The 27,062-nt window shown below is 33.8% G+C and overlaps 3 protein-coding genes across 3 annotated transcripts in view; 2 read left to right on the top strand and 1 right to left on the bottom strand.

Moving 5' to 3' along the window:
- Positions 1–27,062, top strand: part of LOC113397838 (uncharacterized) — a 614,853-nt gene that overhangs the window by 39,541 nt on the left and 548,250 nt on the right. The gene's annotated exons all lie outside the window — the stretch shown is intronic.
- Positions 1–27,062, bottom strand: part of LOC113397919 (uncharacterized) — a 52,896-nt gene that overhangs the window by 21,639 nt on the left and 4,195 nt on the right. The window lies entirely within an intron of this gene.
- LOC113397837 (uncharacterized protein) lies at positions 531–26,777 on the top strand. The gene is made up of 6 exons (XM_026636356.2): positions 531–650; positions 18,132–18,191; positions 21,218–21,391; positions 24,503–24,598; positions 25,080–25,214; positions 25,791–26,777. The coding sequence occupies exons 1-6, from the start codon at positions 648–650 to the stop codon at positions 25,863–25,865; spliced, it is 543 nt and encodes a 180-aa protein (XP_026492141.1). The 5' UTR covers positions 531–647; the 3' UTR covers positions 25,866–26,777.

The raw sequence follows: 27,062 nt of genomic DNA, 5'->3' as shown, positions 1-27,062 counted from the left end.
TATTTATTATTGTAAAATTACTAAATAGCATTTTCCTTATTTATATAATACGAAAGACATATACAAGATATTAATGTACCTGCATAACGTGTGTCACGAGCCCAGTGCAACGAATTGTCTGTCATCCTCGCCAGTTGCCCCAGCACGGCCCAGTGGTTAAAACACTTAAATCATAATCGGAGACTGCAGGCTTAAATTTCACGTGCTTAATTTGACTTCTTGATTCATTTCGTGCTCGGCGGTTAAATGGAACTACCCATGGAAACCAGTATGTGTCAAGTGATCATATACAACTGGGAATCATTAGCGGCACATATCCACTTTTACAACTACACTGCTTATTACTTTATTAATATTATTATTAGACCACAACAAGCTTAGCTTAGCTTTTTTTCTCGGCTAATTTAAACCCACGACCTTCACAATCCACTCTTACATATCAATATTCATTTATGACTACTAAACAAACCAAATACGACAAACGATTTTCAAGATGATATGCCGTTGCATAATACGATACATCGATAAAACGTTCCTTACACCATCACATTACATCACTAAAAGCGCGCGTTATTACCGGCCAGTCCGCAACGCGAATCTGTCGTGAGCACACGTGTGTCGAAATCTTATACATTAACCACGAAACCATGGTAAGTTTGTGATTTTATATAAACTTTATTTTATTATTTTTATATATTTTGTGAAGGCGATTTTCGCGATCGCTAGAATTCACGTAGAAGTCATAGTATTTCCTGTTACCGAAAAATTCGTGAGATTTGTAGAACCGGGTAAATTACAAATCAATCACTATACAATTCCTCTAAAATGATTCGATACAGTTTTTATCGAGAGCTGACACGGCCCAGTGATTAGATCACGAGAATTTTAGCCGGGTTTAAACCCTGGCTGGGAGGAGCCCCTGGATTTACATGTTCTTAATTTAAATATGGATACGCAATGGAGTAGCCTGATAGAATATTGTCCGAACCTTCTCTTCGAAAGGAGAGGAGACCTTAGCTTAGCAATGAGATTTTTAAAAACTGTTACTTTCGAATCTTCACTAGTGGGAGAAGATGTAAGACTTGTAAGAGAAAAAATACCTTTATGAAATTTGGATGAATCACTTTTATTTTATTTGTGGTGATTAAAGCACATCCGGACGATACGAATGATAAATACCAATATATCAATAATAATAATGATAATATCATGATTGATAAAGACTGGGCATCAGCGATTAATTCAACTGGTAAAACAACAAAAATACATTCCTCTTTTTTTTTGGAAAATAACATGACAAGTTATTGTGAATTTATAAATTTAAATTAGTTTCAAGGACGCCGATTTCTTAATAAATGAGTCTTTATCTCCCGTCATAATAAAGAAGCAGAAACCGCATCAGATAAAGGCAAGCTTTTGCGAATTTGGCAAATATGCTCAGGATGTTTTCCACCAAATTAATATTTTTTAAATGCTATGTAACTATTTCAAACCCCAGTAAGAGTTTGTAATAAACCTTATATTAAGAGTTTAAGGAAATAAAATGGAATTTTAAAGAGAAGAAATCGATTTAGGACTTTTACTAAACCAAATTGAACCTTTAAAGTTCTTGCACAGAGAATGATTAGTGACTCTTTTGTGGGACAATGCGTTTTTACAATAGGATCAAAGAATACATTCAAAAATATTCAGTCGTTAGTGTTTATTAATGTTTATGTGCTAAATGACTTTTTAGTTGATTGCACACCATCATTGGATCATTGGAAATGAGGTGATCGCATCCAGGCTATTTCAAATAACCATAAAATAATATGAATTATTGTATGAAAACTATAACTGTAAAACATAAGATATAAAAAAAAACCGTTAATTTTCCTTCCCGCCGGTCCTTCACTATAGGAATATTGAATGATTTGTTTAAACTAACAACAATAAGTTATACTTAAGAAACGATCTACAACAATCAACGTTAAATTTAATCACAAACATAACATACCTACATGTAATCTATTTGTAGAGAGTCATAAAGAAAACGGTAAACTTCACTAATTGACCCGAGCGGTCATCGTAGCGACAACTAAAGCGATACACAAACACGAGGTATATAAATAGAGCATTGTTTACGATCGGGAGACGCTGAAACCTTGCGAACGTCGGGTACATTTCCAACTAAATAGACAAAACATAACGACTGGACTTCTTCGTTTCGTTGAATTGTGATTTTTTTACACACAATATTATTTATGTTAAGCGGTACATAGTAACCAAAATCGCTTCCCGTCGTATGTACCCTTAGATCTTTTAAATTACGCAACGGATTTTTATGCGATTTTCATCAATAAACAGAGTGATTCAAGAAGGGGTATAATGCCATCTCAGTAAGGAATAATTTTCTAGAACGTTTGTAAAGCCTGGACGAGTAGCTTGTATATTACTTAGTAAATTGGACATTGTTCCTCTGTATATCCTTTCCGCTGTGACAGGAAAATCACACAAGTAAATCAGTCGTTTTAATCACTATTATCCAAAAAAACTCTAGTTAAGATATATTTTCTGATTTAATATATTGATATATGAAATGTGAAACGAACTTTTGAAGAAAGCTCAAAAATATAACCTAGAAATGTATTTAAAATACATAGTATTTTTTTCGACTTATTATTCGTAATCATATCCTCGATTTTAAAATCGCTAATCTCGAGGTCTTGACTTCAAATCCAATAAAAAAGGTTGTGTCCACGGAAATCTCAGTAACTTAATAGTAATAATTTTACTCTCGTATTCGAAAGCACGTAACGACCTGCGCTTATCTCTCGGTCGTGTCAGATTGGCTGACTATGAGGACTGAGGGAAAGCACACATATGTGTTTCCACTCACACACACATGTACTATAAAACGTCCTGTAGGTATACATACATATCACAAGTTCTTACACGAAATCAACAATAAAAACACATGGATATAAAGGAGAATCTATTATTATAATACTTAAGGAAAAATTTAAAACGTCTTAAAAATAAAATAATACCAGATACCGAGAGACATTGCCAGCAAAGTTCAACGGACGAACGACAATAGAGGTTTTTATTTTATGTTTTTCCCAGTTTATTTTCATACGACTCGAATTATCCAACTTTTTAATGATGATGTAAATTTCTACCACTGCGCTGGCGCAGGTTACGAAAATCGAATGCCAACAATGCAATCCCAAGCACTTTTAATATGAATTAATTTATAATCATAAAACGAGAGGATATTGCGGGAGAATTCAATATAATAAATATTTAATGTAATTAATAATAATAATGATCAGTATAGATAAAAAATACAAATAGAAATAAACTACCAAAAGTAATGGACAAGTTAGAGTTATTTTGTAAAATACGAAACAGTTTCAATATGTACAGTGTTTCCGAAAGTAAGCCGAAAAACTATGAAAAAAAAAAACCAACACAAATCAATCGAGCAGTGTGATTTGCACCGCTTTAAATGTTTTCTACTAATATTAGCAGCGATATTAAAATAAAAGCTTTGCCACAAAAATGTTTTACGATCGGACCGTGTACAGACACACAAATACACGTTTTTCTTTAAAAGGGAAATACAATGGATCTAATGGATAGTAATTTTATAGCTCTGTCACATATTATACATATTATTTTAAAGATCAAAAATAATATTTTTATTTCATATCAGTTATATTCTCTTTTAAATTTTAATAACTTTTACTTTTAGTTCTATGTGTTGGAATATTACTTCACAACAAGGTCCGATATACAAATAAATAAGAAATTATAATAAAAACTTCATAAATATACGCGCAAGTATACATATTTATAATACCTATATTTGTGATGAAAATTATTCCTAAAAATTATCACACATTTTCGTATTTCAGTTTACAAGTGTAAGCGAGCTATTAAGTCCGAATGGAGACCGGTCTGAGCCCACATAGATACTCCACCGCCAAACGGGGCTATACCTTAAGTTGAAAAGTGGATGAGTCAATGTAATTAAATCATGGGACATAGGGACATATATGACGAATGGCAGTACATTTACAAAGATAAATAAACTTTTAAGCCGTCTTACAAACAATCCCTTCGAATAAGGATAACGTTTTTAGTATATGGTTGTGACATACAATAAAACGAAAACAATTTAATCCTGTAATTTCAAATGTGTAGGCACATCAACTACTCCATCAAAATTTACATTTTTACATATTACATTAGCAGCCTTTAAATTTCCCACTGCTGGGCTATGGCCTCCTTCAAACCTTCTCTTTCAAAGCTCCCTTTGAGGAGAAGGTTTGGAGCATATTCCACCACACTGCTCCAATGCGGTTTCGTGAAACACACATGTGGCAGAATTTCGTTGAAATTAGACACATGCAGGTTTCCTCACGATGTTTTCCTTCACCGCCGAGCACGAGATGAATTATAAACACAAATTAAGCGCATGAAATTCAGCGGTGCTTGCCTGGGTTTGAACCCGAAATTATCGGTTAAGATGCACGCGTTCTAGCCACTGGGCCATCAAAATAATAGAGGGGAATACCAAAGGCTCGGACAACAGAACTGTGCAGATTTATTTATTTATCAAAAATATTGTAGATCTTCGATTTATTGTCGGGTTTTTTTTTGTAAAATCTACATTTAATTTTATAAAATGCTCGAGAAGAATCTGTTTACGTACAGTATGTTTTGATATTATTTGTTTTTGGTATATGCGTTTATTCACTGTTAGTTCGCTTCCTGGTAAAACATTTTTGTTTTAAACATAGCTCGACAAACAGTATCGATGACAGCGTCATTGTTCCCAGTTTTTTAATATTCCCACCTTCCTTAATTACATAAAATAAATTAAGCGAATCGAATGAGGTCACGCATTATCCAAGTCTACGTGAATTAAAACGTCCTAAAAATTTGTTAGCGATCTATTTTCAAACGGACACAAAATAACGAAACAAATCGTATTTCCAGGCGAGCTAATTCAGTAGTGATTCAACCGTTATTTTAGTATCTAGTGTTTAAATAACACCTAGTGTCTTATGAGAAAACTCATCTGGTATTATTTTATCTTCATCCCCGCTTAAATCTTCATCTTTTATTAGCCGCACCGAAATCACGGTACACGTTTCGTGTTATAATGATTTTCTAAATTCTATTATTTCAATGATTCTTTATTCTAATTTCGTTCGGGTCGAATTTTGAGATCAATATGTGATTGTCATTAATTCAAAAATGGAATCTAATATCTTTTAATTAATCATAAAATTGTTATTTTAATCTGTTTATTTGTTTGTTACGCTTTCATGATTTAACTACTCAACTGAGCATCATGAAATTTTAACATAAAGGTTGTCAAGACTACAGAAACTTAACAATATAACGATTCTAATTAATCGCAATCCTAAAACTATATCACATGAACGTACAAGTCAATATCAAAACACACAAATTAAAGAATAATAAATAAAGATTATGATTTTTACTATCTTAAAATACAACTACAACTATGCGTCATATACATTTTTATCTGTATGATATATCAGTACTATTTTACATATAAAATAGTACATACGTGACTGCCTCACTTGTCTAGTGACTAGTATCTAAAGGTGCAGGTTCCAAAGGTTCAAACTCCAGGTCGGATTTAAATCTTAGTAATAAAACGAACTGGGCTACAATACTTTTACCAAAGAACCAACCAACGAGCCTTTATATTTGTTTATTCAGTACCTTTATTGTCCAATTTAATGTAGTTCGTATACAAGGGGGACAATGCAAGAATACCTTCTCTAACAGTCAACGTTAGGCTAAACAGAATTATTGAGGAGATACATATATCGCGGTATTGTTAACCCAAGAATCATAATAAAACGGGCAAAAACGACACGTAAACTTCAACATTCTTAAATAATGTATCCTGGCTGAAATCGCAACCGCGATGCTGAAGGTTGGAAGTAACTTGCAAATGTGCTATTTCATGTCAATCGATAAATTTTGTCATAAAATATTTGATATATTATAGTTAATATATCGCGTTTTGGTTCGCAGCCAACTCACCTTTATATTTAAGAATCAAAAGGTTTTCCAGTGTAAAACATGTAGCTAGAATATATTTGGCTTGCCCGATTAACGACACAGTTGTAACCAAAATATCTACAAAACCGAAAAATATTTTTAAGTTTTTAGATTATTATCGTTCGTATTGTTGATTTCCATAATTATTTCTTTGCGGAAAAGGGCAGTAACTCAACTTATTGGCAGTTCTTATTGGGGGAACATTGCCAGCGGTCGCATTTTTACATTACGTTATTTACTTCGGACAACATCATCATCATGTTCATTAGAAAAAAACCGCATACTAATCCGTTTGATAGATTTTGAGTTTATTGCGTACATACGCGGCGGGATGACTTTATTTTGTTATATGTATTGATTTAGTCTTGTTTTACTGTTTGTGTACCAGCACAATTACTCGTGGAATAGGCTACACATTTGCGCCTAAAGAGCAGCGGAACATTAACATCCTGTTACTTACTCCTCGTATAAGGCAAAATACATTTATTTCTATAGAGGATTATAATCATAAATTATGTATTTTTATTTATCTTTTGCGACAAATAAAGGCAAAGAAAAATCATAGTAATTGACATTTTTATTCTTATAAAACAATTAAGCATTTGTCGTAATTATTCGTATTTTCTAATTTATCTGATATGCGCGTATTTCTCACAGTGTATTTTCTCTGTGTCATTTAAACAAAGTGTACCTTTTTGCATAACTTGTACAAATGATATTAAAAAAAAGTTAACAATATCTCGCGATCAAATCATTAGTAACTGTTTATATAAATAATTTACAACACGTAACATTCGGAGACACACCGTGAGCCGTGTTGGTCCACCCACAAGCGAACGCGATAAATCCATTATAATGTAGTTGTATAAAAAAATCTATTTCGGAGAGCGCGGAGTCTTCGACTCACTTACACCGGACTGGACTTCTATTATAAATATCCGCACACCTCACCATTTCACACGGTTCTCATTGTTGGTCGTGTCAGCGACACGTGGCCTGCCAAAATACCTAACGTCCGTGTCACTGGAACGTTAATAGTTAAATCATACGCACGAAAGATATATCTATGCCTTATAAGCTAATTTGTACATCAAGAAAAGTAACATTGAAATTTCAAATAGTATCTGAGGCTTTGTTACGATTTTCAAATTGAAAATTGCATATCTAAGGGACGAAATTTAAGAAAAACATATACACATACGAATTTGCATATTTTGGATACATTTTCTAATCTCATTTTCATAATTTTTTTAATGATACGATAGCATTCAAGATAGTCAATAGCAATAGCTACCAAAAACAAAAACAAGATCGTCAACGAGGAAGAGCACCTCAACTGTTATTTATTTGCCTAAATTACAGACACGAACGATTTCTACAAAATTTCATCATTGAGGTCACCTCGAATGTCTATCTTTAATCTTTGAAAACTTGAAAATATTGATTAATACCAGGCAATTTTATTGCAACTTCAAATATATTCCTATAAATATATTAATTATTAAACTCACACACTCTGATGACATTAAAATCGACGTATCACATAACGAATAGCAGGGTTTTATTAAATATTTACGAAATAATATAATTATTAAATCGTATTTTTCATAGAAACTTCTGGTTTATGGGATCACAATGCGTCCCACGCGCTCTATTTCGGTTTCCAGGGCTTGCACGAAGGTCGAGGCGTTACGAATACAATTCTCCATCAGCGTAAACAATTACTGCATCCTAGATTTACTGATTCAACTCGCATCGATGTTTACATACGTATCAGGCTTTTTATAACAGTGTATAACGTACAAATTATTAATATTATTCTTTACGAATATTCGATTTGATGAAAATATTGTTTAAACGAGTGGATACCGTAAAAGCATTTTAGAATCGTCATATTACAGGATTAAATAGAATTTACAACTACAATCGGTTAATAACAGTTACTCTTTCCTTCAAAAATGAAATACATAGTAAACTATACAAATAAATAAACGAAACGTTACGATCTCCACTCTACGATTTATGTTTTTTTATTGTGTTAACTAATCAATTTTTTTTTAAATAAATGATATCAATATATTAACAGGCAAAAATCGAAATATCTGCGGTTTGTTATATTTAACGCAATGTGAAATATTAATTGCCGTGAAGCTAATTGTAATGGTGGCTTAATTGATGATGAATGATTAGTTTAAAAAAAAAACAAAACTAAGTAACTAAAATTTTACATTATCGCCAATTTTCAAAACAAGAAACATTAATATTGTTAAATAATACTCAATGAATATCATCAAATATGCAAGATTAAAATAATAATGATCAATGTTAAGGATATGAAGTTACAAGAAAAAAATTAGTGAACCGTCGGATCATTTTGAGGCAATCATTCAATGTTAACGCAAGGTATATTTCTTAAATTTAAAGTAGGTATCAAGTGTTTAAATAAAATTAAATAGCGAAAAAAAAAAAATCCATTAGAGTTTCAAAATTGCTTCAGTTTTGTATGTAATGTATCTACGACATTGTTGTTTAACAAAATTTAAAAGGTAAATAAGATAAATGCAAAACTAAGATACAATTAACCCTTTTAAAATGTCAATCGTTATTTTCCTGTTGAACTATTGACTTATTTATATTGAAGAAAACTAGAACGTAAATGAAACACATTGAGATGATTCTATGGTTCGCTGTGAATTACATAATGATGGTAAATTGCGTAGTTTTCCACGATCAGGGTTGCCTACTTTAGTTCATAAATATTTTTAACTTTACCGTTTCATAAATTCAAATCATTGGTAAAGAAGGCATATTATTCAAAACAAGATTACACAGATGATAAAAAAGCGTCGAGCTAAAACTTGTTGACTCCCAGGCAGGATATATTACATACATACATAATATTCGTATTTTTAAATGTTGAAAAAAAAGAAACTCTTGACTTTCTTGCCGGTTCTTCTCGGTAGAATCTACATTCCGAACCCGTGGTAGCTTCGATTAATATAGTTTGTTAAATGACGATTCAAAAGTGCTTGTAAAAGCCTACTTGAATAAAGTATATTTCAATTTTGAAACTTTTTCCGTAACATTTGTCGAGCATCGTTTAATATCACAATTGTATGATGTGTAACATATCTCGTTTTAATGCAACGTGGGAGTGACGTGAAAAGGGACGGAAGTGTGTAACAGGAAGCTAAAGAATCGCGCGCTATTTGATTTGACCAATGAGCACGCGCTGTGCTAAGGTTCGCTATCGGATGATCCCAGGCCATTTTCCCGTAGGATATAATGTTGATGTTGCTTATCACCAGCGTGAGATGTCAGATGTGTCGAGTTGTAAAGGCTCATTATTATTCTTTATAAAATAGGTAGACTACGTAAACTAATCAACTAATATTCATGAAAATTTGCGTTCACGTACTTAACACGGAACGGATATTATTATTAAATAATAATAGCTCTTAAATTATACCATAGCTAGAAACTCTGCTAAGAGCCGAGATCGAGTGCATCTTAACCCAGACAGGCACCACTGAATTTTCATGTATTTATAATTCATCTCGTGCTCGGCGGTGAAGGAAAACATCGTGAGGAAACCTGCATGTGTCTAATTTCAACTAAATTCTGTCACATGTGTAATCCCCCAACCCACATTGGAGCAGCGTGGTGAAATATGCTCGAAACCTTCTCCTCAAAGGGAGAGGAGGCCTTAGCCCGGCAGTGGGAAATTTACAGGCTTCTAATGTATGTAAAATATAATGTAGCGGCCCTGATACCGAGCTAATGAAGACACAAGTGTATTTGTACAGGTAGTACATAAATAGTTGCAAAGTGACCGTCCGTTGCGCTCGTTTACGACTTGACTTAAACACATATACACTAATATAACAGTTTACACTTTAATATTGCAATTTACTCGACAATTTACATGTAAGATGCGTTTCCTAACAACGCAGATTATAACACGTACTTGTAATAAAACTGTAATATACAAGTATTTGTGTATAAAGAAAATTGAACAATTTATAATTGTATTATATTTAATCAATAGGAAATAGACGTACCCATAAACGATTAAATAGTTTGGGGCCTCCCTGGCCTCCTTCATTAAGAACCTCCTTCTATTTCAGTTAAAGAGCAAAATATCTACTAATTTCATATATGCGAAAGTAACTCAACTTAACACACAACACTAAAGCACCGAATCGATTTTGATGTTATTGGCAAGCAATCTTGAACCCCGAATACAGACATAATAAGCTACTTTTTAACCCTTAAAGCAATGTCGCAGGATAAATAATAAATATGTATATTGATGATAAGTTAAAACAAATATCTTTTAGAATCATCTAGATTGATTGATCAAATGATGATGAATATATAGTCTAAGAGCCAGTGTTGTATATACTAATATCATATATGTCTGCGGAACACTGGCTCTCAGTCTAGTATGATAATCTCGTATTACCGAACAAATATCAGCGATTCCTTTGTTTGCGAGTGTTTTCATTTTCAATTAAGAAAATTGTCAAGTATAAACATAACCAAAATATTGTAAATTTTTTAAAATTTCAACGAAGACTTTCGAGAATATTGACAACAAGGCGTGACAGACAAAAGTTACCAATTCTTTTTCTCACGACGCAGCTTAACTACAACCGTATAGAATTAAAGTTCTTAAATGTCCCAACCAACAACATATATTATTACGAGCTTAAACCGCCATCTTACACCATTGTGGTTTTGCTGGAAAACGTACACTAAGATATACAATTACAATTTTTTTTCGGCACACAGTTCGTTTAAATAAACAGTAGTCATTTCAATTTACACGAAATAGTTTTAGATTAAACGAAAAATTTCAAAAATAGAATAATTAAAGTAATTAAATTTACGTTTTCTATAATAATATTATAGAAAGGAACTTATGTGTTTGTTTGTAAACGATAAACTCTTGAAACTATTGAACCGATTTCAATAATCCAACTTCAGAGAGCTACTTCATTCAAAACTACCACGCTATATATTTTATTACGGTAATATTAAGATGGAAATAAACAAGTCAGAAGGAGAAATAGATAGGCGTCACCACTGCCCACAGGCATTGGCACTGTAAGAATTAATTACCACTCTTTACATCTTCAATGCGTGACGCAACCTTGGAAACTAAATTGCAATATCCCATGTGTCTAGTCCCACTGGCTCACTCGCCCTTCAAATCGGAACACAACAATACGAAATATTGCTACTTTGCGGTAGTATACATGTACGAGTATCGAATCGACGGGCAAGGCTAGTGATAAATACATTGAAACAGACACATACATCAAAATAATATCCAGTTACGTTCAAGTACATCCCCAGAGTACTAAATTCAATACGAATTTCATTTCCCCGGACTTCTAAATAGCACTACATCACGAAAGCTGTCGACACGCCATCGACGACCGACACCGCGATACATCCCGATGACCCAGTTCAAAATGTAATTACATACTTAGATAATTAAAAACAATTGAGTACAAAGACGCGGATCGCTAATGATGATAACGATTTCTTTGAAATGCGTCTGTAACTTTAACATAGAGTTGTTTTTCTTGTAACATTGGTTGGCGAACAAATTGGCCACCAATGGTAAGTCACCGTATACAAACATTGGAACCATAACAAATATTAACCATTCCTTACATCGCCAATGCGCCACCAATCTTTGTAACTAATATGTTGTCTCATTCACCCTACAAACCCGAATACAAAATGACTAAATATTGCTCTTGGGTGGTAGAATACACGATGACGGTCCTGCATAAAGCCCTACCACCAAGTAAATTACATGTAATAGCGAATTCACATGTACGTTACTATAAGTGAACATACGTCTCATATTAAATTATAGCAAAATAAAATAAAATGTTTCTGATTCATCAGCATACATATAAATAGATAAAGACAAAAACATTTCTGTACCTTTCTCGACTCTGTGAGCGTTCTTTTTTAAATGGCATAAAAATAAAATTGGACACATATAAATTCATGGAACGGTTATAGATAATAACTTTCTTGCATCAGTGAATATAAAACATTAGGTAGGAAATACTGTTATCATATAGGTAAATAATTTATGTCCATAATGTTGCCTGTCTCGTAACGCGAACAGTGGCTGGCTCATATGACCACATATCCCAGGGTTATGAGATCGATCTGCGGGTCGGACCAATAAAAATAAATTGGTTTACGAGAACTTGTTGATTTTTATATCTAGATCAATATATATATACATTTATTTATGCTTTTTTGACATACTGTATATTTAAAATGGTAGAAAAAGGGTAACTCCTTACTCCTCGATAGAGTCTACTTTGTAAAACGGTGGTAGGTCTCATTTAACACTGTTACATGACAATTCAATGTACTTTTACGAGTCTACCTGAATATTTTGATTCTGTACTCTCACCATGGAAAACACGTTTCCGCACCGAATAATGTATTTAATGTACAATTTTCCCCGTGACTGAAATCGTTCAGGAGGACGCAATAAAGAAACTATTAGATATGTTATGTTATTTTTTAAATTGTAAGCATGTCACATATTTTTTTAACATTATTTATAACTTACATCAATATACATGAATCAAAACAACACATGACTCAGATAACTTCCTCCTCGAGGCTTGTCATCCACCGAGAGTGACGCTATTGTGAACACTCGTTTTTTTTTTAAAATATACAATTCAGGATAATGCATTCTTGCAAATTAGGCATTGTACGTAGGGGTATGTTTAACTTCTGCATATACGTCCACTCAAAACTCAATTATGATGTCAAGGTACCACCCACACGTCACTTCTAACAAATAGCAATACTTCGCAATCTCACAAGCCTGTATACGCCGAGCAGCTGTTGCGTTCCGGCTTGAAGGGTGAGTGAGCTAGTATAATAACAGGCACAAGGGATATAAAATCTTAGTTCCCATGGCTGTTTGCGTAATGGCGATGTAAGGAATGGTTAAAATTTCTTACACTAACATCAATGGGTGGTGGTGATCACTTACTATGATACGACTTACCCGTTCTCAAACCAATCATATGTATATGATTGGTTAAGTTTATTTTATTAAAAAGACAAAATTACAAGCCTTTATTTAATTTTTCTACCAGCCTATTCCTCCTCTGACTATTTAATTTTAACCCAGTTCCATTCAATCTACTGAGAAGAATTATTTTAACAGTTCAAAAAAAATACTTAATTTATTAAATATGAACAATACAAGACCCGGATGCTACATGTTGCGGGACAAAATGTTTAGTGTTTTTATCGCTTGAGATCATTAAATTTTGAAGTTAATCCACTTGTAAATCAAACTTATTATTGGTATTAATGAAACACCGCTATTAGTAGCGTGTCGTTCGCTGGACAACGAGCCTAACCGTCGCCTTGACCTTGCAGAGGCTCGCCCTACATTGATTCAACGCTCTTGTCACAAACAAATGGTTTTGAGCACTTAAATTGATTAACGTTATTATCGTTTTATCGTTTCTTTATAACACAATTAGTATCTATTTTTATATATTACGTATTTTTTTGTCGATATATATATAGTTTATAGCCAAAAAAGAACAAACTTGTTATCCTCATATGCCTCGTTACAATGAACATTCATAAAAAAAGCAACATTTATAAATATTCACTTGGTGGTAGGGCTTACCACTACATTGTTGTTTAGCGGCTCGAAGGATGGTTGAGCCAGTGTAACTTGGAAACTGAGATGTTATAACACAAGTCCCAAGGTTGTTGGGGCGTTGTCGACGCATCGCAGAGAATGATTATAATTTCTTACAGTGAGAATTACGGTGGCGATCACTTACCATTAAATGGTAAAACGGTATAACAATACAAATTATAATAATGATAAATATCAGAAATAACGAATTAAGCGCCAAAATTAAAGACACTATTAAATATGTCGACCAGATAATTGCCAACGTGACACGTCTGTTTACGCAGACAATCGACAACAATATATATTTCTTCGGATCGATTTGATCTAAGAAATCTAAGACTATCCATTTACGATATTCATTTACATTTATTCATATGCAACACGTTAAGCTCATTGTTCCGTTAAAGTCTAGAGATACCTGATACGTGGGGCGACGTGTCACGGCTACGGTTTACGGTCACGTCGTCGCTTTCTTTGATAGCATCTTTTCGTGTCACGTCCGATCGACTGAAACAGGTGGCGAGTCCTAATAGCTTGATCGCGGCTTCCTTATGACACCCAAAAACACACCTCCGACCTCACTAACATCCTATTCGGAACTTATTATGTCTTAATGTTTTATGGCTACAGTCTATGCTTTATATTTTCACAGTCATTTGTTTTCATTTGTCTATGGATGTTTTGATAGTTAACGCCTAACACTTATAAAAAATATATATGTCTGCATGCGTTGTGATATCTCTTAAATTAGATTGTAAACATCCGTTATGACTCGCGCACCACCAATTATACTCTCAGTTTAAAGTCCAAAAAAAATCATTTGCATCCTTCGTCGCCAATGTGTAGATAAATTAAAAAAATTATTAATAAACAAATATTAGGCACACGAAATTTCGGCGATCTTCGGAAAAAGTACGAGACATTATAAAAAAATATTTCGCAATTTGTCAAAATATTATAACCAAATCAAGTATTTGTAAATTTTAACATATTTAACACTGACCGATTTGCGCAAATCATATCAACCGTGCTGGATTTAATATTACGTCGGCAGGTGTGACTCTTAAAGACTAAACTAACGACACCTCATTAGTCAAAATATGATAACTAGCCTAGTGACATAGTACACATATAAATAATTATAACGAGTACGTGCTGCTAAAGCCATTACCCTGGTTTTACATCGCCGAGTAATAAATTATACACGTGATATAATTCCGTTCAATATAAAGTTGAAAGAAAGTGTGAGCATATATTCCCTTACACTTGTCACAAGGTGTGACGGCAATCACCGATACGACCGGAATAAATTCAAGTGCAGGACCAATAGATTCACGTACATTCTGGAAGGCGACAGTTTTTACGAAAGTATATATACCTACTGTTGACTTCTAGACTCCGAGTTTCGCATACAGAAATTACTGAACCCAGGAACTGAATCTAGGTTTGGATCTTCAATATATATTATCCTGGCAGTTTGAAGGTTGAAAGAACTAATCAACTCCTAATAAACAAAAGCGTATTTATCACAAGTCGCTAGTCAGATGTAATTATATGATTTTTTTTTATTTAAAAGTTAATTAATATATATATATTCTAAATTCGCTACCTATTCAATGGAAATTAGCAATAATTCTCAAGTAAAATATGAAATGATAGTCTTCATTATGCTAAAAACTAATTTGTTGAAACAAATTGAAATCCCCGGATTGTGCCAAATACGAGGCTTTTAAATGACATAAATATTAATTCATTCGCGAGGGTATAAAGATTTGTTTGCATTGAGATTACTAACACGAAGAGGTGAAAATGATTTGACAGAAATCTAAAAAAAATAATTAAATACTAAAGTTGAGTTTTTTTAATTGTATCAAAAATTGTATATACGTCTAACCTAACTAGTGACTAAAGTCGCATTAATTAGCAACATAATATAATTAACGACACTGTACCTAGAAAACATGTTTGTCTCGACTTTATTTATAAATCAATTAACTTCTTGCAATGCTAAGTCAAGTCAATTGCATATTAACTTGAGTAGTTTGCAAGGATTATTAATAAGAATTCGAAAAAAAAAAAATACAACATTTTGCAATTTATTGATAATATCATTTTGCTGTCGATAATTATGTACAAATTAATGAAATTGTCGGAAAAAAATATGCCTGTCATTCGTAATTACGTATTAAAATCGGGAAAAGTTAAAAGATATTGTTTCTGTAAAGGAAAGTCTCAGAGTTGTTTAGCGGGTATCTGAACACTGTTTTCGCTCTTTTTGACGTTCGAAAGAAGACATCTTACTAATATTATAAATGCATAGCTCGGATGGATGGACGTTTGTAATTGAAGCACGCTGGAACGGCTGAACGAAATTTTAGCACAGGGACAGATTATAGTATGGAAAGACCTAAAACCTTCCCCCTCCCAGTTCCACGCGGGCCGAAACTAGTCGTTAAATAATTTCAAACGAACTCAGTGTATCTCGTTTCAGTAGATGCGTGTAGTAGAAAAGTCTGATACGTTTACTATAACGAAAGCATGACGATACACGTTCTATCGCCTCATAAATTATCCAATCGTAAACAGTAAGCGCCCACCTCTTCCCGTCGGTTACCGCTAGAAAACAAACTCGGATATAACTATAAAATCGTTCATTGTCCTTGTATTGCGTACAATAATGTCGTTTAAATATTTACGCAGTAATTAAAATGCATTTATACCCACTGTATTGAGTACTTCTAATCTCGATCGTTAAAACAACCTTTAAAGGGTACCGGTTTGTTTTAAACTTTAGATTACATCTTAGTTGTAATGAATATATATAATGACATTTGTATAGCCAATTCAAATCGAAGTAGGTAAAAAAGATAAACAAACCATAAATTTACGTATTTCATGCGATTCGCTTAAAACTCGGCTATATTGTGCACTACTAAGAGTTTATCATTAATATATCTTTATTTATAATACAATACTACTCCACTTAACTACTTATATCCACTTTAATTTTACTTCCGATAACAGTTTCGTCGACGTACAAAACGCCAGTTTTCGCAAATCCATAGTGAATATCATAGACTAATCAAGCTCTCGACCAATGATATCGCGTCAATTCGCTGACAAATGTTGTTTATTTGGCTTTTTGTTTATCTAATGGTTGGAATATAGTATAACTACTGAGTTTCTTGGGGGTTCTTTTCGGTAGAATCTACATTCCGAACCGGTGGTAGCTTTACTTTAAATAGTTTGTTAAATGAGGAATCAAAAGTGCTTGTAAAAGCCTACTTGAATAAAGTATATTTTGATATGATTTGAGTATATTACCCTTAAGAATTAAAGGTTCTTTTTTCCACGGCATAAAGTTAAATGCGAACTTTGTACTGAAATCAAAACTGACAATTCAATTAATAAGAAAATATATGTATGTTCGTAACATTATAAGCAATTAAAATGACAAAGTTCTACCGCCAAACAGGAATAGCTAGAACTGTTGTGTTCCGGTCTAAAGGGCGAGTAAGCCAGCGTAGCTTCAGACAAATCTTATCCCCCCAAGGTTGGCGCATTGGTGTGATATAAGGAATGGTTATTATTTCTTTCGTCACCAATGTCTATGCGCGGCGTTGACCACTTACCATCAGGTTACCCCCATTTGGCCTGACCTACCCTTATTACATAAAAGATATATCTATATATATATATAATAGTGTTTATAGCATTCACTACAAGTTAATTTTTCATTTAAAGTTTTTTTTATCTGTATCGTAATTTCTTGAAACATTACGAGCGTAATTCTAATAACTGATATTATTACACAATATAGCTATTATCATAATGTATTAAATTGTCGATATTTATCATTCAATGGAATTTTCTTTTGAAATCGTCGATATAATAAATTTTACGAGTAAAAATATCGTTATCAGTTATATCTGTATCGGTCATGCATACATTTGACAAGGTCAAATGTATTATTATTATTATTAAATGTTTTGACCATACCGAACTTAATGTATCGAGAAATCGCTCAATGTTACGGAAAGACAAAGTTATCTAGCTGATAGTGATGATTGTGGAAACCGTATTCCCCTATCATTAAGCCATAACTTGGTCAATGACATAATATCTTAATAAAAGTATATTATTATAAAAGGATGTAAAAATTAAAAGTTGGATGATAATGTATAAAACCACCAATCCCAGTGACTTTTTCCAAATTCGGTTAACATACAATCATTGCAGCATATGACTCTTAATATAGTAGAAAAACTCAACAAACTCCAAACTTTTATGACGTCGTGTTCATGATATTTCTCAATTGTTTCAGTCCACAGCCGACGGAGGACCTGTTATTTGCAACAGTTGCAATAGCGCTATTCAAGGCAGAGTAAGTAAATTAATTAATTTTAGTCTATACGTATCATAAAACTGGTTTCTTTCTAATATTAAAATAACCGCTTTTTACTAAATTCATATGTATGTATACACGGTACATATACCAAAATAACGTATTTTACAGTTTTTGTCTGACTGTTTGTTCCGGCTAATCTCTGAAACGGCTGGACCGATTTCGACGGGACTTTTACTGGAAGAAAGCTGAAGGAGTAACTTAGGCTATAACAAATCGCGGGCACAGCTAGTTAACATAACAAATCAAATGTCCCACCGTTGAACAGCAATAATTAGTATTATTGTATTCCGGTTTAAAGTGTGAGTGAACCTACGTGTAGTGCAACTACGCTTCTGGCAATGTATCACATAACCAGCCAACTGTCCGTACGCACTACTGTAATAATCGAAGTTACTGACATCATAAACCTTTAGATTTCCTTACGTAGAACTACATCACTACAATTATTTCAAATAAAATTGTGTGGAGTTGCCTCGCACGAAATAAAGTGTTATATAGCTGGAGTTCGAACTAAACAAATAATACAAGCAATAATAAAATAGTAAAATCCGAATCGGTTTGATTTAGATTTTCGGTATTTCGAACGCATCGTTGCGATAATAAGCGATGCACTAGCAACGACTATCTTCCATCACGTGTTCTTAAATCTTATTGCATTAAATTGTCGATAAGAGGATTACCATTATACGTATGAATGAGTAAGGCTGAGAGTCACGTGTCTCCTCCAACGAACCATTTGGAATCTTCTCCTCAAGAAGCTTATCTCAAGACTTAACGGCCGCTCCTAAACCAAGGACAGGACATAGTGCACCTGTTGAATGCCAAGTATCCTCATAGATACGCTATAAGCCTTATAAAAAGCCTTTAAATGTGTATCGTAAATGATCAAACGAATTGGAGGAATGAAGGATGAAGGCAGGAGAATACGCCTAGTCCGCCCCTACACATTGTAACTTTTAATACCCAATCAAATTTAATTTAAGTTATATTTTCTACATAGTGACATGGAAGCATTTTTTTGAAAAACTTTGACATGTGGGTTACAGGAAAACGTGACTTCTGAAAAAAGAATCCCACTAAGTTTTGCCAGACTCTTAAATCAAATCTTTGCCATGATATCTCTGGGGCCTACTCAGCCTCAGTTGTCACCGAAACAATGTACACTATTAGTTAAGTATTATTTGTTTGCAATCGAATTTGTTTTCGAATGATCCCTCATAATATCCTTTAGCAAATACAAAATAAACAAAAAATATCATTTATCGCGTAGTTAGTAATAATGTTGTTGATATCATGTACGTACAGGTGTACAAGAAATGAAGTGGTCAATCAAATGATATCAGGAGATAAGCTCTACATGTGCCGCGTGCAAATCTTTACTAATATACCGAATATCATAGTTCGTCTGTTTATTTGCTTACAACCTCTCAAAGTCGTCAATTTGCTTTGTAAAAAATTTTGCTTGTAGATCGTACCTCGCGATGTCTCGCGATATTGTAAACCGTCAATTCTTATGAACTGTAACATACTTATGTACGTATGACTTGGTCCCTTGTGATCATCCGTCTTGGTACGTACCACCCACTTATCAGGTATTCTGCCGCCAAACAGCAATATTTGGTATTATTGTGTTCCGGTTTGAAGGCTGAATTTCGGTGGAGAATTGGAGGAAAGGTGGATGGCACATGGGCAATATAAGAAATGGTGAATATATCTGACCACGCCAATGTCTATGGGCGGTGGTAACCTCAGTATACATGGTAACATCAGATTTTACATAAGAAACTAGTTTAAAAAAAAAAAAACCAATAAACCGTTATTGAGATAAATCTCATATATAAGAGATAACAAGTAATAAGTGCTTAAATTTCATCTGATTGATTAAATAACTTCGACTTGCGCGATGGTACTGATTACCCAAACAAAAAAATATCCCAAAAATCAAGTCCTTCGTTATAAGATATTTAAAATGTATTCTTTTACTTTACATTTGGCTCATAGCATCGATATAACTCCCAACATTATTCAGAACCCTTACCGTGTAAGACTAGAGTATTTACAATGCATTGTAAGTATAAAATCAGTGCACATTAATGACCGATCAACGCCGTAGTTGGTGACAGTAATTCCGATCAGCGCTAGGCAATATGAGAAGGCGTTAACAATCGCCTTAACGAGTTAAACGAATTGGAATCGAGAAATTCTACGTACAATCTAATTCTTCAGCTATTAAAGGTGAATACCGTCGTTCGAGATATTATCTCATGTTTATATGTAAATAAATAAATACAATCCATGTACTTATTCGCGTACGCAATGTAACATTGTTACATAAAAGCCCAAGGTTTTGGGTATTGACCAAATATAATTGAATAGATTTCATTCTAGGCAATTATCGATTATAATATAGGTTTTGTATCAATTATTCGTTATTCGATTGAGCTCTTTTAAGTACTATTGAATCGTCATGCTAAAATCGTAAAGTTGCCTATAATACTACCTATTGCTACTTGTAAGATTTTACGGACAAGTAGCGTTACGAAAAGTAGCTGAACTGAGGGTTACTAATTTTCTAAAATAAAGTACCTAGCCAGTTGGTTATTTACAGTTGTACATAACCATAAAACATAACATTATTATAACGATATCTATAATTTTTTTTTTGGTCTTTTACAATTTGAAATTAAAGTATCCTATGAATTTATCAGAAGCGATTGTAATATTAGAAAATATTATCCGTGTAAAACAAAATAACATAATACAGTTAGTCTAGGTTTATGGTAAAGCTAGACATTTATATATAATTAATTTAAAAAAAGCAGCTGAAGTATACAGACGCAAGCATATAGAGATTTCAGACATTTTAAAATTGCATACTCAATATTATAACTAGTACATTGTTATTTGGTGGAGCGGGGCATGTAAGCTAACGGTCAAATAACTACTTAAACTTGTGATTTGGTATTTGCTAACAGTGTGTAATATTATTGATTAATTTCCAGATAGTAACAGCGCTGAACAAGAAATGGCACCCCGAACACTTCACTTGTAACACATGCCGCAAGCCGATCGACGGCGCCAAGTTCCACCAGCACGACGGCGGCGTGCACTGCGTGCCGTGTTATACGCAGCACCACAGCCCGAGGTGCCACGGCTGTGGGGATCCCATTACCGATGTGAGTAATGTCAACTACTCATAGAAATAATTTTTAATTCATTTGACGGTAGAGATCGGTGCCGCTTGCCATGCCACGGGCAATACTGGGTAATGTGTTCCGGTTTAAGCGAGCAAATGTAATAAATGTAAAATGAAGAAATTCTTCACTTGTATCATCCATTTAAATATTCCTCTTGAATTACTCAGTGTACGGATGAATTAAAAACCGTTGCGTAGTTTAAAAGATCTAAATGACCAGACGGCAGGAAGCGATTTTGTTTTTTACTATTTGGAGACATATCACGTAAGTATATTCAAAACTCTCACGATCCAGGAAGACTACCCTATTAGACTGGGAAAGATCAAGCACCAAACCAACTGGTCTACGCGCTTTCCGAGGAGAATCCAAAACATTGCCCAATTTTCAAACCCTTAATTTATGAGCTAAATTGTGCCCAAGGCAGAAAGAATGCAATTTGGAAATGTTACCTTAATCAACGCTGGAACGAGAATGTTATTCATCATAATTAAATATTTATACAAATAACATAAAAATAAACTAAACGTTCGCCACAACGTAATTAGCTATTAACATAAAAAAACAATGATGACTCGACCTTGTACCGACACAACGGTCGGAAGAAACCACCGGTGAGTCAGAGAGAGTCGACTAATGAATGGATAGTTAAAAAAAATAAAACATTACGCGAAGCACTTTTAATCGATTGATTTATTTGTAGGTCTATTTAAATTTGTACATATAGTTAAACTATTAGATTTCTCTTGCGAATACAGAGTAGAGAAATAAGTTGGTACGTAATTGTCAAGGCCGTAGAGTAAGCAAGCGTATATATGTACTTTCCTTGAGTGTTCTTTGAATTATTATAAATACTCATCTAGGTATATATGGATTTACGCACAAACGAGTACATCGTCAGAGTCAGTCTAGAGTTTTATAAATGTACTATGTTATGTATGTATGTTATTTTCTATACTATACTATATATTAGATGTGTTAAGAGTGTGAACTCGTTAAGTAATGAGATGTCAATGTTCTAATTTTAACTATGACTAACTGAAAATATGATTTTGAATTCGACTAGCATATGTAATTCTTGACGCCCATATATGGCTGGGAACGGGCCCTCAAAATCTGTGAGTCAAATCGACCTTACACTGATTTTTATGCGTCTGCGCCGAAGAGTGACGTCATAAGCTCCCACGGTTACCGGACAACAATCATCACATTACATAATATTTATATATTATGACTTCGTAACAGGTCGATTTAAAGATTTCAAACGAAAATTACTTTTTTAAGTAAATATACAAGTTAAATACCACTCATAACGAGATCTCCCAAACTAGGACTAATTGATTTGAAATTTCACATAGTGATTCCTTTGACGACGTAGGCGATCTTTAATAAAGTAATTTTTGGAAAATCTAACTTAAAGGGAAATTAAAGAGGTAACTTTGTATAAATTCTCGCACAATATCAGGACGGACATTTAGTATAGTGATAGAAACAAATATTAATAATTTTCTGCCCAATTTCGGTCTCGGCCAACAACTTTAATAGTAACAGTAATCCCTTTCTATTGAGGTGAAAATATACATATAAATAATACTACTAAAATAACTTACACAGACACGTCCAGACGTTACAGAAAACGTCCAGTAAAACTTACGATTCCAAATTTAAAAATAAATTGAAAATTGATGTTAATGTCCTAATAGATACAATAATTAGTTCATAACTATTACTAGAACATTAACAAGTAGCCAATTATCATGTCTGTAAAAAAAACGTTAAATCATTCACGAGTTCATCTCTAGTCGTATAATTTCCTACCTTGTGGTGATTTAGTTATAATATTTTAAATTAATTTATACTCTGTGGTAGGGCTCTGTGCAAGCCCATCTTAGTAGGTACCAACTACTCATCATATATTTGAAGTATGAGTGAGCCAGTGTACCACAGGCACAAGGGACGTAACACAACAGTTCCAAAGGTTGATGGCGCATTAATACCGTAAGAAATTCTTAAAATTTTAATATCATACTGCACTAATGTCTATATTGCACTGTGGGCAGTGGTGACCACTTACCATCAGGAGGCCCATTTGCGCGTCCGCGTACCGATACCAAAAAGAAAATGCTTCCACGTTTAATTGACGGCAAAAACTATAAGGCTATATCATATTAAACTATGCCACCGCCTTTTCAAACCTTTTCAAATTCTATTATATCAAAATATTATCCAAAATATTTTCAAATGACAAATCTTTCACGGACGAAACATAGCCGGTAGTTTCAAGTATGTTTTAATGCTATATAGCATCGTGTATATACTACAGAGACGAGTAGAATGATGTCATCTCAGAAACAATAACGCTATTTGTGGATTGCGTGCTCCTTAGCATTAGTAACGCCATTCTCTCACGGGACCGGAATTTTGATTCCGGGATAATATTATAAGGAACTAAGGAAGTCCATCCTATAGGTAGGTATATACTCATCATAAAAAAAACACCTAACATTTATTATCAATAATAATAGTCTTTTTTTTTATTATTGGGCAACTTCACATGATCCCAATGTAAGTAGCTAAAGCACTTGTGTTATGGTAAATCAAAAGTAACGACAGTACCATGTACACCCAGACCCAAGACAACATAAAAACTAATGAACTTTTTCTACATCGACTCGGCCGGGGATCGAACCCGGGACCTCGGAGTGGCGTACCCTTGAAAACCGGTGTACACACTACTCGACCACGGAGGTCATCGGATTATTTAATATTTCTAATATTATAAATGCAAGTTTGTTTGGATGGATGTTTGTTACCCCAGAACGGATTCGAATTTTTTCTTTTTTTTATAAAATATTTTCGCGGACGGGCAAAGCGGCCATCTGATGGTAAATGTCAACATCGCCCATTGATATTAGCGCTGTAAAAAATATTACATCGCCAATGCCACCAACCTTGGGAACTAAAATTTATGGGAATAACTCATAGGTTACTTTTAACCCTAGCACCTGTAGCCTATTCCCCCTTTCCCTCACACGAGCTTCCGCTCGTAGTCATCATAATGAATACATTTCGTTAACTATTTTATTTTTTCAGCGCGTGATCCAAGCTCTGGGCGTGTCGTGGCACGCGCATCACTTCGTCTGCGGAGGATGCAGGAAGGAGCTGGGAGGGGGCGGATTTATGGAACAGGTAATTGGACATATTGTTTAACTGCCTCAAGTGGACACTGAATGTAATATTTAAGAATTATTCTACTATAGACAAAGGTAGACAGCAATATTCTAGCTTGTCGGAATTTGATTCCATTATTCCGAAACAAATTTCATCATTGTAATTAATAAAAGTCAGGTGATGACAATTTGTATTAATTAATCCATAATCCATTCCTACTGTTTTCTTCAGTGGAGGCATTAGATACGACGTCAACATAATCAACAGCGACATTTTTTATTTTGGTTTTTGATGGCATATATCACGTCCATCTACGTGCAATTAGGCCGCCTGATGGTAAGTGGTCACCACTGGCCACGCATGCACATTGGCGCCGTATGAAAATTGAACAACTGAGATTTTATGTGCTGTATAATGTATGCTTGTACGAGAACACAAGAGTCCTAATTATTGGTACTCACCATCAAGCGGTAGTTATTAATGTACGGTCTCGTCCCAGGCCGGTCGCCCGTACTGCTCGTCGTGTTACGCGGACAAGTTCGCGGCTCGCTGCGCGGGCTGCGGAACGCCGATCGTGGACAAAGCCATCATCGCGCTGGACGCCAAGTGGCATCGCGACTGCTTCACTTGCAATGTGAGTATCGAACGTTTTGTGAAAGCGAGAGAGAGACAAATAGACAGAGTAAAAATAAGAATATAGTAGAGGATTCGTGGTGACCTAATTTATGTACAACAAGTGGATCTTAGCTGAGAGCTAATTTAAATACGGACACTTAGATTGATCATCCGATTGACTTTATAGTTACATTCTGGGCGATGAATATAAACCCATGAAATCTGTATAGGTACTTTTGACACCCACAATAGTAGAATGAGCTCCTCTCGATAGAATCCCTACTTCGAACCGGAGTTTACCGCTTGACGGCAAATACTGTAACAATTATTTGATTTTATTTGATACTACTAATCCGCTGGAGTTTTAACGGGTGCAACTTTATACTAAAAAAAATTATATTATATAAATAATTTTGACTCAATTCCAGTCAGGAATAATGTACCTACTAATGTTCTACAAATGAAAAAATAGAATATCTGACGAATGTACATAGAATGAGATAATTAGTTCCGGAGATTAGGCTCAACGTACGAAGAATCTTTTACCACTTTATAATATTAGTAGAGAAGTAACAGCGATCTTTTCCGTTTCCAGAAATGCCGGAACCCCGTCACCGATTCCACATTCTCGGTGCTGGACAACAAACCGCTCTGCGGCAAATGCGCATAAAATGCTCGAAAATACATCTTACTATTTATTTAAACCACCCAACGACAAAGTCCAAAGTGCACGCACAACACACATAAAATCATCAATATTTAAAATCGTACACCCTTATTTATTAAAATAAATATTGTTATATTTTGATAAGAAAATTTCGATAAATATATCACAACAAAATTTCTAATATATAAAATATATTTTTTTATACAAAATATTCGCATTCCAATTCAATTTGTCAATTTCGAAACTTGTGCATAAAAATTTCATTTAGTCAGGACTGGACACTAGAGACAGTCGGGTCTAGTGCCCATGTCACAAAATTAGGATGAAAAAAAAAATCTATACCTTTGCGCTATCAAAAACTATTTACTAATCTTCCAAAAAAAAATATCTACTATGATTGAATTCATTTATTCAATAATTGTGTATCCACTTTCAATATTTCAGAAAATTTAGATAATAGGGCTGAGTTTTTTCCTGTATCCAGTGGCAGCGACTGGATAGAACTCGTCACAGTCCTTAGTGATTTGACAATTAAAAATGAGATTAATGTTACAATTTGCGTATATACTGTTCTTATAATCAAAATAACTGATGGCAGTTATCCTTATTCAATGTAGCTTTGGTTATTGTATGAATTGAATTGACAATGTATAAACATAAGTTCAGACGAAATATTCGCTTCTTTATCTCGGTAGGCGATAAGTTTTAAATTATATTCAATATGTTAAACATGTATTAATATAAACGGAGCTTAGCTTGAAACACAAAGACATTGTAAATAATTTTAGTAAATAATTATCGCTAGGCCGCGCTTTTTGGGCTTAAAAACTTGTTATTCTTAAATTAAATCTGTTTACAATTTTTATACGCTTTCGCGAAACTTTATTTCAATAAAACATTTGTTTTTTTTTATTATTTAATGTTGGTATTTTTATTTAAATAAAGAATCATACTCAAACATCCAATCCAGACTGTATAATGTCCAAAAATGTTTTCATACTTTGGTTATATATCGGAAATCATATAAGCAATTATCGTTCTGTTCATTCACTCTTTAAAAAAGACGTCTGATAAAATGGCAACACATGCATTAAATTAGGAAAGGCTAACCCGAATAAAGATTAAGTTACTCTGGGACAAACTCACTCATCAAATCCAAATCAACACGATACTCTATAAATAAAGAGAAACAACGACCAG

Source organism: Vanessa tameamea, chromosome 13, assembly GCF_037043105.1.
Source record: "Vanessa tameamea isolate UH-Manoa-2023 chromosome 13, ilVanTame1 primary haplotype, whole genome shotgun sequence".
Classification (NCBI taxonomy): domain Eukaryota; kingdom Metazoa; phylum Arthropoda; class Insecta; order Lepidoptera; family Nymphalidae; genus Vanessa; species Vanessa tameamea.
The sequence above is the reverse complement of the archived record's forward strand: the minus strand, read 5'-3'. Positions and strand labels throughout refer to the sequence as shown.